Below are 13779 nucleotides of genomic sequence, written 5' to 3' on the forward strand. Positions count from 1 at the left end.
TGGAAATGGTCAAATTTTAGAAAAATAGCATGTATATTAGGCCTGTGTGAAGTGGTTAGTATTTGCTTTGGATTCAGATTTGGTCAATTCAGGGGGCAGTGATTCAATTTGGTGATTTGAATCACTGTCCCAATTCAATTCGGTGATTCGAATCATTGTCCCAATTCAATTCGGCTGAATCTGATTTGGAGCAGCAGCTGAATCTCTGAGTCTCCGAATCAGCCAGACCCATCCCCTGCCCTTCTCCCAGCCCAGCAATGGCTGCCCCAGCTCCTGGCACTTGTTAAAAAAAAAAAAAAAGCCCTGGTGCTCACCAGGTGCTGCTGGGTGGGGGGTGATCCCTGCTACCCCAAACTGTGTAGGGGGCTCTGCATGAATCCCTGACCCCCCCTTGCTCTCCCAGGCCCCCTCATGGGTGCCCCCCTGGGTGAGCTCTGGCTCTTTAAGGGAAAAAAACCTGAAAACCTGGACTTGCCGCTCCTACCAGTTGGGGGCAATCCCTGCTGCCTCCCACTGCCTCATGCCACATGGGGGCTCTGCACAAGCCCCCGAAGCCCCAAGGCTACTGCAGGAGCGGTGAGTCCCGGGGCTTTTCTCAGCTTTTTTTCTTAAAGGGCTGGAGCTGGCTTGGATGCGGCACCTGTGGGGGTGGTCAGGGGAGCAAGGGGGGGCCAGGGGGCTAATGCAGACCTCCCCACGCAGTGTGGAGCACTGGGGGGGGCAGTGGAGATTGCCCCCTGCCTGGCAGCACCCAGTGAGCACCAGGACTTTTTTTTTTAAAGTACTGGGAGCTGGGATGGGGGGGGGGCAGCCATGGGGGGGGGTCAAGGGGGCTGGCAGGGGTCCCCCCATGGTCCCCTCCCCCAGCCCTCCCTCCCCTTCCCTGTTTGGAGTCAGCTCGGAGTCAGCTGCCCAAATCATCAAAGCTCTCTGAATCTTTTCCGAAGATTCGGAGAGCTTTGAATCAACTTGGACCTTTAAATTGGTCCCCTGATTCGATTCAGATTCAGAGATTTGGCCACCAAATCGGGCTGAATCTCCTCCGAATCGAATCACCACCCGAAGCTTTGCACAGCCCTAATGTGTATTGCTATTTAGTTGTATGTGCAAGCACTGTTGTATGAGCCATTGTTAGAAGTTAAATAAAGTTTTCAGATTTATGTTGCATCCAGCATACAAATAAAATATAAGCAGTTCTGACAAATATCTCTAGTCTGGTACTTTTAGGTTGTAAGATAAACTAAATTTTGCACATACCAAAAATTACATTACCCCCAGGTATAATTTTGTTGTTGTTGTAAATTGTCATGCTGGGAAAGCATCTGATTCATAGTTAACTCTTCCCATCTATCTATTAAATGTTCTGATCTATAGCATGTACATTTTAACCATCTGTTCTGAACCATATACTGTTTTATCTGCCTTAAATATAACTTTAAAATTTTTGTAATTCTAGCTTGGGAACCCTTTCACAGCTTGAGGGAAATTGCCCAAGGGAAGTTGACAACATGGGGTAGGAGGAAGCTGGGGCACATGGGGCACATAATTTAGAAAACTGATTGCTCTTGAGTCAGTGGCAACGTGTAGGGTGTGTATGGGGGTGCATGTGCACCCCCTGGGAGCACTGGTGCACTGCCTGACAGGTTGTGCACCCTGCTTAGGTGATGGCATGGGGGGCAGGCAGGAGCACCAGTGTTGCCCCTGTAAGCACTGGCCAGGAGCAGGAGCTCTGGATGAAGCACTGTGGCCACTTCCCAGTTGGTACAGTTGGTCACAGGGGGAACCCCTGCCCCTCTGGTGAGATTGGCTGCACGGGGACCCCTTCACAGTGGCTGACTGGTCACTGGAGGGGGTACATGCCCCTCCTGACTAAGATGGAACCAGTCACCCATGTCTTGAGCTCACCAACAAAAGAAATACAAAATAGGTTCTTTAAAGGCAGATGTGTCTAAAAATTCTGTTCCAAGATTATTATTAATCTGAACTCTGCATGTGTATGTATTTACAGATGCTGTAAATACATACACATGTATTACAATGCTGCCACAGCTCTCCTGCCACCAAACTTCTGGACCATAGGGATCTGGTTTTATTGCATATAGTGTGCACCTCAAGTTTCACCAGCCTGTTTTGGTAAAAAATGGCACGGGTTTTATTTGAGGAAACATGGTAATTTAAGTATTCTAAAGCAAATACTGTTTTAAATCAAGTTTGTGTTGGGAGTATACTATAGGTAGTGTAGGTTTGTGTTGGGAGTATGCTATAGGTTGAGAGTATGCTGTAGGTGACTGTAACCCAGTTAAACCACTATGTTGGTTACAGCTCAGATGTAACCTTTTAGATTTGCCTTTGTTTTGGAAACATGCTCAACTGTTTCTTAGAGGTATCTTATATGACAGTCAGTTATTAAGGGTGCAAACAAAAGTGTCAATTTTTGCCTGATCTGGCCACAGAAAGTCTATAGTTGTGACTAAACACAAGTGCACAGCTGTAAAGAGCTTTAAAAATGGCCAGTTGGGTGAAAATCTGATCTCTCATTGTATGAGGTATCAGATAAAGATGTTATAAAATGTAGCATCTTTTGTAACTAATGTCTGCTGAGTTCCAGCCTGTTGCAGTTTTCAGAATGGGAGTGGGGAAAGGGAGCAGAGAGAGTTCAGTCTGGTTTTTTTTCAGCCACCCCTGGAGGGTAGGACTGCTGTACTGCAGCCTCCTCCCTCTCCCTGAGGTGGGGGGCTCGAATTCACCCACCCCACCCTTCAGCACCAGCTGGGGAGCCCCAAGAATGAGCTTCCTCCACTGCCTTTCCTCCCTCCCATTTTGAAAACAGCCACCACTGGCAGAGACCACTGGCCTTTGCTGTGGGAACTTGGTTGCAGGCTCCCAGCCAAAGCTAGATCCCCCTCCCCCCTGGAACCAACAGTGAACTTCTGTTTGGTCTGGGATAATGTTGTAACTCAGAACGCTTTGCAAAAATCATTCTGACTTACAGCTAGGAGCTGCACTTTTGTCTGCACCCTAGAGCTGCAAATTTCAAGAAGCTTTTAACCCAACCTATTGCACCCACATTTACTTAAGAAGAGTAAGAGACAGTTCAAGTGAGGACTTAACCCTATTGGGAACAGTCTGAGTTTGTCAAGACTATTTCAAGTGTACTAGAAATTGCTTGAGTTCTATTACTTACTGTGTGCAGTAACTTCACAGTAGTAGTAAAAATAGAATCTTGGGTTACATTTAGTCTTTTGATATCTATATATGTCTATTTGTCTATGTTATTAAATATCCTTTTTATTTTTTGTTTAATATTTTAATTGTTCTCAGTGGTTCACAGTTGTAAACTACCAAAAGAAATTATGCCACGTGTCTTAGAAGATGAAGGATTTTATATTCCAAGAAAACCAGAAATTTGTAAGAGAAGTTATAACAAAATGGAAAATCGCCTTCTTAAAGAAGAAGGGGTAAGTTTATTGTTCTATCAGTAGCTAATAGTATTCTATGAAAATAAAATAAAAAGTTAATGTAATAATTTAGACTATGATGTTTCATATTATTTTTCTAAAATATTTCAAACAAGAGAAGAGTCTGGTTTGATGAAAGTGGACAAATAATTTCATTACCTTCTCCAATCAAACAATCACCAAATGTCAGGAAAAAAATTCCAATTAAATATGGCTCAGAATTAAAGACCTTATACAAAAAGGTTAGCAATTTTTTTTTGTCGCTATTGTTATTCAAGAATCTTTTAGATATGTAATGCTACAAAAATCACCAGCTGGTATTTGTAGGGCAGACTATTTCATTAGATACTATTAAACAGGATGGTGCTTGTCAGTGGTGTAACTGATTATTTTGGTGCCCTGGGCAGAGTAGAGGGGGGATGTTGTATGGAGGGAGGATGATTCTGAGCAAACTTTACCTCACCTCTGAGGAGACTCAGAGGCCCTGGGTCCCAATGCTGTGGTGGGGGTCACTGTGTCCTGGGTGCAGCAAACAATACAGCAGGGGCTTATGGTTCCTGTTATTAGGCATAGGGTCACTGCACCCTGGCTGAGGCCTCTGACACAGCAGGAGCTTAGGGCTTCAGCAATCCATGCAGCACAGGCTCCCATTCTGACACCTCTAAATTTATGCTCAAGGCAAGTGTCCCTCTTGTCTACCTCTAGTTATACTACTGGTACCTGTTTTGGAACATGAATCTAAATGTTGGGAACATAAAAGTATGGAGACCATTTGGTTTAGGTGTCATCATTTGGTATTACTGATAGATTGTTCATCACTCACTGGGAAAAAAAAAGAACTTTCTGCATGGTAAGGATGTGCAGTATATAATTGAAATTAAGATCTTTTCACTTTTTCTTAAGCATATAAAAACAATTCTTTTAGGATTAGTTTCATTCCAGCATGCTATTTAAATTATACTTTTGATTTCTTTAAGCCTGTAGTGGTTGCAACCAGCTACAGATAAAGTTAAAGTATACAGTGTTGGTGAAATTGACTCTTTCATTTGAGTTAGCTTTATAGTAACAAGCTTCAGGTTATACTTTCTCCCTAAACCTGATTGTTTTCTAGAAGTTCCTTCAAGATCTTATGTCTCTACCTTTCATTTTCTCTGACCATAGGGCCACACCTAGATCTTGTCACAAAAAGTCAACAGAATTTATATACAAGTATTTAGTAGGGGTGTTTGAAATAGGCCCTATTCAATTTGTATTCGGCCCAAATTGGGGACAGTGATTCGATTAGTTGATTTGGATCACTGTTCCTGATTTGATTTGGCCTAATCTGAATCTGAAGGTTCGATGCTGTTTCAGATGTAGACACAGCTTTAAATATTTTTTCTACATACTTTGAGGTACCAGGTGCAGCTCATGAATGCTGTGATGCTGGGGCGGATGGAGTGTCCCACAGAAGTGTGTGGGGGTGGGGGGCCCATGTGGTTGGCGGCAAACCCAGAAGTGGACTGGAAGTACTTCTGGTCCACTTCAGGTCCACCAAGGAGCGTGCTGGCCCCCCGACCCTCTAGCTCAATGATTGGCCATGGGGAACCCTGGGTGCCCCCTGAAACCCAGGAGGCACCAATCACCGAGCCGGGGAAGCTTGGGAGGACCCCGCAGCGCGCCCTCCAGCAGACCCAGAAGCGAACCAGAAGTGCTTCTGGGTCTGCTGCCATGTGCACTGGGGAGCCCCCCATGCTTTTGTGGGACACTCCATGTGCCCCAGCATCTCAGCTGCCTGCTAGCTAGAGGTATGTAGAAAAAACATATAAAGCTGTGTCTGTGTCCGAATCGCCAAATCTTTCCAAATTGATTTGGAGGGTTCTGATGCGATTCAGAGAGATTAAAGGGTCTCCTGATTCAGTTCAGATTCAGGGATTTGGCCACTGAATTGGGCTGAATCTCTGCCAAATTGCATCAGGGACCAAAGCTTCACACAGCCCTAGTATTTAATAACATTTTAGGATTCTTACAGCTGCTAATACAAGAGCTCTGCATCACCTTCTAGCACTGAGGACACAGTGTAGACCTATTCTTACTTACTATAGAGTACTTTGGCTCTTATTTCAATCCACTGATGAAACTAGTTGCTGAGGTGGTGCTGCCTTGTAGCTTTACCAGTTGAGTTAAAAGCAGTGGCATAACTAGGGCAGAGTGAACAGGGCAACAGCCTTGGGTGTTGATTTGGGGGGGCAAAAAAAGGCTGCTGTCAGCAGCTGCACAATCACAATCATGACTACAGCAGCAACTGGTGGTTGCTACTGTCCCTGTGGCCCAGGCACCCATCTGCTTCCCTATGCTGCTTGTCAAACGAGATCTGTATTTTGCACTCTAACTTCTATGTATTTTGCTCCAAAATACTGCAGACTTGTCACATAAATACCATTGTGGAACTCCCTGCCTCTTCAGCCAAGAAGGGAAGGTTGAGGCATTAGCTTACAAATATCTGCACAGTTGTTAAATCATTTAGCCCAGCTATGGCAGTTAGTAGCATATGGGTACCTAACTTCAGGGTAGTTGGTTTTAGCTTAATATTGTATATACAGGATAAGGGACTGTGTTCTGTTCTCAGCTCTACTGTTGACTAACCGGGGGATCTTGGATACATCATTAAACTTCCTTGCCTCATTTTATCCATCTTTAAAAATGGGGGTGGTGACACCCAGTTTTATTAAAGTTCTTTGAGTTTTGACTCCTAGCATTATATTAGTGAAAACTCTATTCTTATTAAGTTGATAAATTATAAGCTTATTTCTTGTTAATTGTCCTCTGTGAGAGCGAAGCTATGTTGTTGTTTTTTCCAGAGGCTGGCTTTATAATTAGAAATTATCCAAGCTGCTGTTTAAGGTTAAGAACTTCTCCTTTGGAGGTGCAACTAGTGAAAATCACTCTGTATTTTGAGTTTGAAGGTTTGGATTTGAAAAAAAAACAACTGACAAATACAGTTACTGTTAAGTAATGCTGCATTGCAAAATGTATTTGCATAAAATACATAAGCTACATAACATAAAGGCCTACTATTGTTTCAAAAATAGGCAATGCAACCTGAATGGGAAAGCCGCATCATAAGTAAATCTGGATATCAAGAACAACGTTATCAATTAGATCTCAATATATCAAGTTTATTTTTCACCCACCATCCTCTTTTTGATCGAGAGCATGTGTTAGCTGCTAGATTACTCCAACTTTATGAAAGTTTCAAGAACAGACAACAGCAGAACATAACTCTCTTGCTAGCTGAAAAAGTAAGCAAATGCTTTACTTTAATGTCGAAAATTTCAAACCTAATAAAGGTGAAGGAGAAAGTATATGTATTTATTGTATTTGTGAACTGTATGTGGAGCTGTCAGTGAAGTCCATAGTTACATTTTTCTAACACTGTCCATCATACTATTCTGCTATTCTGACAGTCCATTATGTGAGTGTGGTGATAGACCACAGACTGCTGCCCACCTCCTCACATGTGCAGCATACCTGCACATCCAGAATGAGGACCTGGCAAGCATCAACAATAAAGCAGTTGTCCGGCTCTGCCACATTAATGATGTGTAGAGGGGGAAATGAAGTATACAAGAGAAGAATAGTATTCTGCTTTCAGCTCCTTATAACTTTGCCAAATGCAAATATTTGAGCAGAATTTTCCATGCTGGCTCTTTGCCTCAAGCTGAGTTTTTCTGGAAAATATAAGCAAAAACAGATAATCTATTTAAGAGAATGGAATTTGTTAAAAATATTGTTATCTAATGTTAAAATATTCTTACGAACATTTCAATGAAAAACCATTTCATTGCCTCCAAGCTTTGGAGTTGGAGTGGGGGGGGCATGTTACCCCAATCCCTCTAAAAATCCACCTAAAAGTAAACAAATCTGTATGTCTCTGAAAAGGAATCTGCACATGCTCAGTTGGGGTTTGTTAGAGGCTAAATTCTCTGAAAATTGTGTCTGCTCTGAATGGGTGCTTCTACACATGCATTTAATGTGCCTTTTCTAATGCTTATTAAATTTAGTATCTTTGGATGCCTATACATGAGCACAGAGGCTGCTCCAATGCACTGTAATTACAGTGTGTCAGAGCAGACTTTATTAATCGCCGCATCATAACTAAATCTGGATATCAAAAACAACTTTATTAGATAAATTGAGCCTGCTGGAGCATGGTAATTACTGCGCTCTAGCAGTCTCATGCGTCTTGTGTATAAGCATCCCTGCACTTCAAAATGGCAGCGGGGGTGCTTGGACTAAGGTTTGACAAGCTTTAGTTCAAGTGCCTTTGCCATTTTGAAGCATGGGGATGCTGATACACAAAATGCTGTGGTGCTTTAATTAGAGCGGCTCTTGGAGCTGCTCTAATTAAAGTACTGCCCCCACTCTCAGAGCACGTTTAAAAGTGCCCTTGATTGTGAGGTACAGGAGACCCTCAGTATTCGTGGGTCCAGCATTCGTGGTTTCAAATATATGTGAATGCTGAACCCGCATTTTAAAAACACTTTAAACACTTACTGGAGCTCTTTGGGAGCTCCGCGCTTGCTGCCACCAGGCTCCCGCTGCTGCTGGAGCCATGCCCCAGCCACCGGGGGCACTGCGTTCATGAATGCAGTGCCTTATTTGTGGATTTCATCATTTGTGGGGATCACGGGAACATATCGCCTGTGAATGGTGAGGGTCACCTGTACTGAATTAATGTGCATTAGGCAGCATTAATGCTCAGTAGTACATTTGCATACTTTTTTTAGTGATGCTTAATATTCAGTAGGCTGTTTTACTGTGCATTAGTGTAATGTGGCAGTTTTTTATGGGGTGCTTTAATGCACAGTAAAATAGTCTATTGTGCACTAAAGCACATGTGTAGACACGCCCAATATGTTCCAACTCAGGAGTTGCAGGGAAGTCTTTTTTTGCAGTTGCTTTTCCCAGAAATTGGTTTTCACTGTGGTGCTGGTGGATGAAAGCAGGGAGACTCTTCTTTTCTCTCAATTTTTCTGCTTGCAGTAGGAAGGAGAAAAGAATTAAGAAATGTGTCAGAAGCAAGCAGAGTGGTGATAGAGACGGGCCAAAGGTTACATATCTGTGGAGGTATAGAAGAATAGTTGGGATAGACACAGGCTTGGAGTGATGCACTTCAGTTATTCAGGATCTGATGAAATGAACTGCTGCTTATGAAAGCTTATGTATGTCTGATTGAGTTTGTCTATAAGATGCGTGTCTATCCTGCCTTTTGCCTGACTTCAGACTAACATAGATAACTGCCTCTCTCTTAGGATGTCTGCTGACGGATGTTAAAAAACCCCCACAAAGCCAAACTTTGCCAGAAGAAGCAGCACATTAGCTTGATTTGGCTCTGCAATATCTGTATTGATTGGATGCTTCAGAGGGGCTTTTTGGCACTTTTATCTAAGGCTGATTCAATCAGCTCCTGATCTATACAGACATTGGACAAGCTGGGTCGATCTAAAGCGATGCTTCTTCTGGGCATGCACTGGGCTTGGTGTGGGGGAGCACCAAGTTCAAAGTAAAGTGCTGGATTTTTTGGTGGGGGGATTATGTCTGTAAGCAGCTGGTGTGTACTTAACATACTGTCTTATCTGATACAGACCATTTCATAATTTAAAAAAGCTAACATTGCTCTTTATGCTGAAAGCTCATATAAGGTAAAATGTGCTTGGGAGCTTACAAAGATTTACTAATACAGTTAATATTTAACTACCTCTAATAAAAACTGTCTATAAATTTCCATTTCTCAATATGATGAAAATATGCCTCTTAATTTGGTTGTAAAAGTTCCATCTTCTAATATGTATTAGGGAGCCAGGTCTCTATAATTAACATCCTCTAGCTAAGCAGCGTCAAATATGCATCTGATTTAGGGCCAGATTACAAAGCTTCCAGCATTGATTTTGGTAAAATTATATTGCTCATAAATGTGGGCAAGAAGGATCCCAATCTAGTTCTTAGTAGCTATATTTATTTAACAGTAGACCATACTAAAATCATGCCACCATATGCCATGCCAACCTAGAAAACCTTCATAGTGCTAGAAATTCAAGCTTCCACTAAGAGTTGTTAATCATACAATGATGAGAGTGGGATTTAGTATCTCCATGCCTATTAATCTTTTCTATAATGCATTCTTTAAAAACACATACATATATGATGCACCTGAATATGATACTTTAGTTTCTCAGATAATTGATTATATACTTTTTTTGTAGTAATGAAAATCAATGTGTTTAAAAGGATCTGAATTTACAGAAAATCAGAAAAAGTAAAGTTAAAATTGCCTTTTCATCCTTAGTGCTTTTTTACTTTAACACATAGTATTATGTTTGCTAAAAAGTTGGAATAATTCATAGAGTTTTTTTTTCAGCTTAAAGCACTAATAAATGTTACAAAAATAGCAGAAAGTAATTTGGAAGCAAGCCAACTGAGCAGAAAAACTTTAAATGACTACAAGTGGCAAATAAGGTAGTATGATTATAAGATGATCCAACTTGTTAGATCTGACAATAGTATATTGTAGATTTGATTTTTCTTTTCAGAAAATTTATGAATCTACTAGTCAGTCTACTAATAAGCACCCTTTTTATAAATGCATAACTGTTGTACCCCTGCATCCTTTCATCTCAGAAATACAAATATTATTAATTTCTTAATGACAACTGTATGTTAAATTTCTGGATTTTGTTGTAAAATATTGGGGATAAAACGCTACTGATATAAAATAGTGGTAACTGTGATTGGAGTTAATACAATAGAGTTAATTATGATTCATGTGAAATAATTCATCCTATAGTTCATGAGTTTTACTCAACATTCCCATATTCCACAGCACATTTTCTGCTGGTTCACATTCCTGTGTGAGAACATAAAATGTGTAGTGGCTGCATACCCCTCTCAATTCCCTTTTACCACCTGTAGGAGCAAAATAGAACTCTGCTGTTATCTAATCCACTGTTTTTCTCTGCACTCCAGAATCATCTTATAAATTAGTTTTGTGAATATCTTCTATATTTATCCTCCTTAACTTTTCTAATTCTTTAATTACATCTCTCTGTCAATGAATGTCTGTTATGAATATCTCCATGGCATACTCAAAGCACTTCAGGGCTTGAATTTTGCCCAGCCCCTAGTTGATAAGCATATCTGATATGTTTTCTTCATGGTGGAGAGCCATGTTCCCAGTAAGTGTTGGGTGATTACATCCTTCTGTTAGATGACTTGCAAGTTTAGAGATGGACATCTGAAACTGCGTTTGAATAATTGATGTGCTTCACTTCACACTTGGAGGAGACTGCCATCTGTGAAGACCTAAGAGAATCATCTTCTGTGAGTGCACTTCTGAACAGATATCAAACCTGTATCTAACAGCAAGAAAATGGCCACTTTGACACTTACCAATACTAAGGCCTTGGGCACCCACTGCTGTTATGCTGACATCAGAAAAAATAATTGATTCTCCAGTGGTACTGTTGGACTGAAAACTGGCTCTAGCACTGATGCTACCAGCACTGATAAAGTCTTCATTTTCAACATGCCCAACATGGATTGAGACTGAGATAAAAGCCAGGAAGAGACCAGACATATTTCCAAAACCAGAGGCTTTACCCTCTTTGTGAAATGAGATTATTACTCTTTCAAACACAGGGTATTTAGACGCTCTGCTAAGGGAATGAATCATGGTACACTGGCACTAATAAAGTCACCACTGCCAACTGTGGACCAATTATTAGTTATAAGATATGCCTTCACAGGACCTTCAAGAATGTCCTCTCAGGGTATCATTGATACTGGCCCTGAAACCAGGTCTGAGACCTTAACTCATGACATCTCTTTTCAAAAGTTGTTGTTCTTCATTGTTGTTGTATTACCCCTTCTCCCTGGTATTGATCAGGGATGTCTCTTTAAGAGCCACCATAGAGCTGGTACAGAAGATCCTTCTCCCAATACAGAAAAGTGACATGCAGTGTTTTAGGCTGACCATTGAAATCTTTTAATAGAAAAACAGGTTCAGTGTGGTTCCCAAAATCTCAGTGAAACAAACACATTTAAATAAACTAATCAAAGAATATTTATTAGAGTAAGCCACATACAAATATAGGTGTCTCATGTAGATGCGGCCAGGTGCAGTAATGCAAAACAGCTTTTATAAAACAAAGTATGCTTTAATTTCAACCATAGGAATGCAGCATGATAAGAGTATTTATCCAGTAGAAGGTCTGAATGCATATTTTTTGCATTCAGGTTTGGTGGTCCTATTTTATCCCTAATCTCAATCTCCGTTCATTGTGTTCTCCAGTAGTCCCTGCCTCATCCTATTCTCTGTTTTTCAGGGGCTTGCTTTATTTTCCACATCAAAAATCTTTGTTCCTATTTTCTGTTTGAAACTCAATACCCACAAACAGTTGAAAATGAAACTTCACAGCATGGGCGACTGGTGCCACCTTAGTCGGGGTGGGGCATGTGCCCCCCCCACCCCACGGCCAGTCTTGCCAACTGGGGGGGTCCCCTCTGCAGCTGATCCTGCAGACTGGGGGGGGGCGTGCAGCCCCTGGGGCGATCTTGTGGACTGGGGGGGATCCCCCTGGATGATCCCACGATGGCTGATCGCTGTGGCCGATCATTTCAGTTGCTTCTGGGACTGACTGTGACTGCTTCTGGGAGCAAGCGCCAGCCTATTGCTGCAGCCACTCCCAGAAGCGGCTGCAGCAATCACAGCGATCAGCTGGCACTTGCAGGGGGGACACTGGCACTTCCATCTGCTCCCCCTGCCCATTGCCTAAGTGGCAAGCGTGGCCGGTCAAGGGGTGCATTGGCACTCTCAGGGGTGCACCCTCTATGCGTTGCCACTGCTTCACAGTGAACGATTCCTACATTTTCCTTTTATGTATGCATAAATAGGGTTTTTAGAAGCTTATTGTCCACCCCCTACACGTTGCAGCTGCTTCACAGTGAATGATTCCTACATTTTCCTTTTATGTATGCATAAATAGGGCTTTTTAAAAGTTTATTGTCCACTTTATCTTAGTATTTTCACTTCTTGACTGGAAATAACTTCTAGTAATCATAGAGTAACCAAATCTATAACCATAGAAAATAGAACATATAGAATGTATGTCCCCGACGGGCCTTCGTAGAACCCTGCTCGTAGTGTGACTCCCCGTTCGGGTGACCCCCTCTGCACCGAGCGTTGGTGTTGCTGCAGTTGAGTTGTCTTCCCCGCTGCGCCGACCCCGCTTCTCTCCTGCCACGACTTTGCTGTTATCCCAGTGGGCGGGGCCAGCTCATCGGTCCCTCGGTGTCCCGGGTTGGCCTCATCGGTTACACACGGGGCTCCAGCCACCCCTACACCCCGGCCTCACACCACCTATGGTCTTCACCTACCTGCACTGACTTAGCGCAGTGTCCACAGACTCCTCCCTCACCCTGACGCTCTCTATTCTTGGTGGCGATCCCGCCCCGAACTCTCCAGGCCGGTGCGTCTTCGGCCTCACCCTCCTCTTTGGCACTTCCCGTGCCCCTTGCCGCAGCACTTACTTCCTGCCGCTCGGGATCTTCCTGGGTGCTCTTGATCCTCTGTTGTTTCCCTGCTCTGGCGCTGCAGGCTCGCTTCTCTGGGGATCTAGCTATCCCCCCTCCTCTCCCGGCCACTGGACGCTCCCGCTCCTCGGCTCTGCAGCTCCTGCCCAGCCGGGTTGACGACAGGGACCGCCTTGCCCACCATTCCTTCCTCTCTCTCTCCGCCGCCTCCAGAGCGGCAGCCGCCATTTTTAAGTCTCCTGGCCGGCGTCTGATGTCACCGTCAGCTGCCGGCTGCAGCTGTACATAGACGCGGCTAACGAACCACGCGGGCTCTCCTTTCCGCGCGGTGTCCTGCCCTCCTGGTGAGTTTTCCTGGCTTCCGCGGGTCCCGGGACAATGTAAAAATTAGTCACAGGTCCCAAGTCCACCAGGGCAAGATTTAGGCCTAGACCAGTCAACCAATCGATTGTGATTGACTGGTCAATCATGGAGGCTCAGAGAGTCAATTGGAGGCTGGGTGGCTAAGTACATGCGTGCATGTGCACCTCTCCTCGTCCAGTCCAGCAGGTCTGTTTGTGGGGGAGGGAAGGAGCAGGGACCAAATTGAGGCCCCCTTGGTGAGGGAGGGAGTGGAGCTGGGGCTGGGGCAGGGGTAGGCCCTGCACAGCCAGGGCATAGGACAGAGCCACAAATGGCTCATCTGGGGGCATGGTGAGGAGGACACATACCCCGGGAGGGCATGGGGGTGTGCCCCTGGATCTGGGGCAGG

At 43.5% G+C, this 13779-nt stretch overlaps 1 protein-coding gene across 1 annotated transcript in view; it reads left to right on the top strand.

Annotated features, from left to right (window-relative positions):
• Positions 1-3372: 3372 nt before the first annotated feature.
• The window catches only part of LOC109287158 (coiled-coil and C2 domain-containing protein 2A-like), a 25163-nt gene continuing 14756 nt past the window's right edge, over positions 3373-13779 (top strand). The window contains exon 1 of the mRNA XM_019502121.1: positions 3373-3458. Coding sequence (XP_019357666.1) covers positions 3373-3458 — 86 coding nt within the window. The remainder of the gene's footprint in view (positions 3459-13779) is intronic.

This window comes from Gavialis gangeticus, unplaced genomic scaffold, assembly GCF_001723915.1.
Source record: "Gavialis gangeticus isolate Ggan-Ray unplaced genomic scaffold, GavGan_comp1, whole genome shotgun sequence".
Classification (NCBI taxonomy): Eukaryota; Metazoa; Chordata; order Crocodylia; family Gavialidae; genus Gavialis; species Gavialis gangeticus.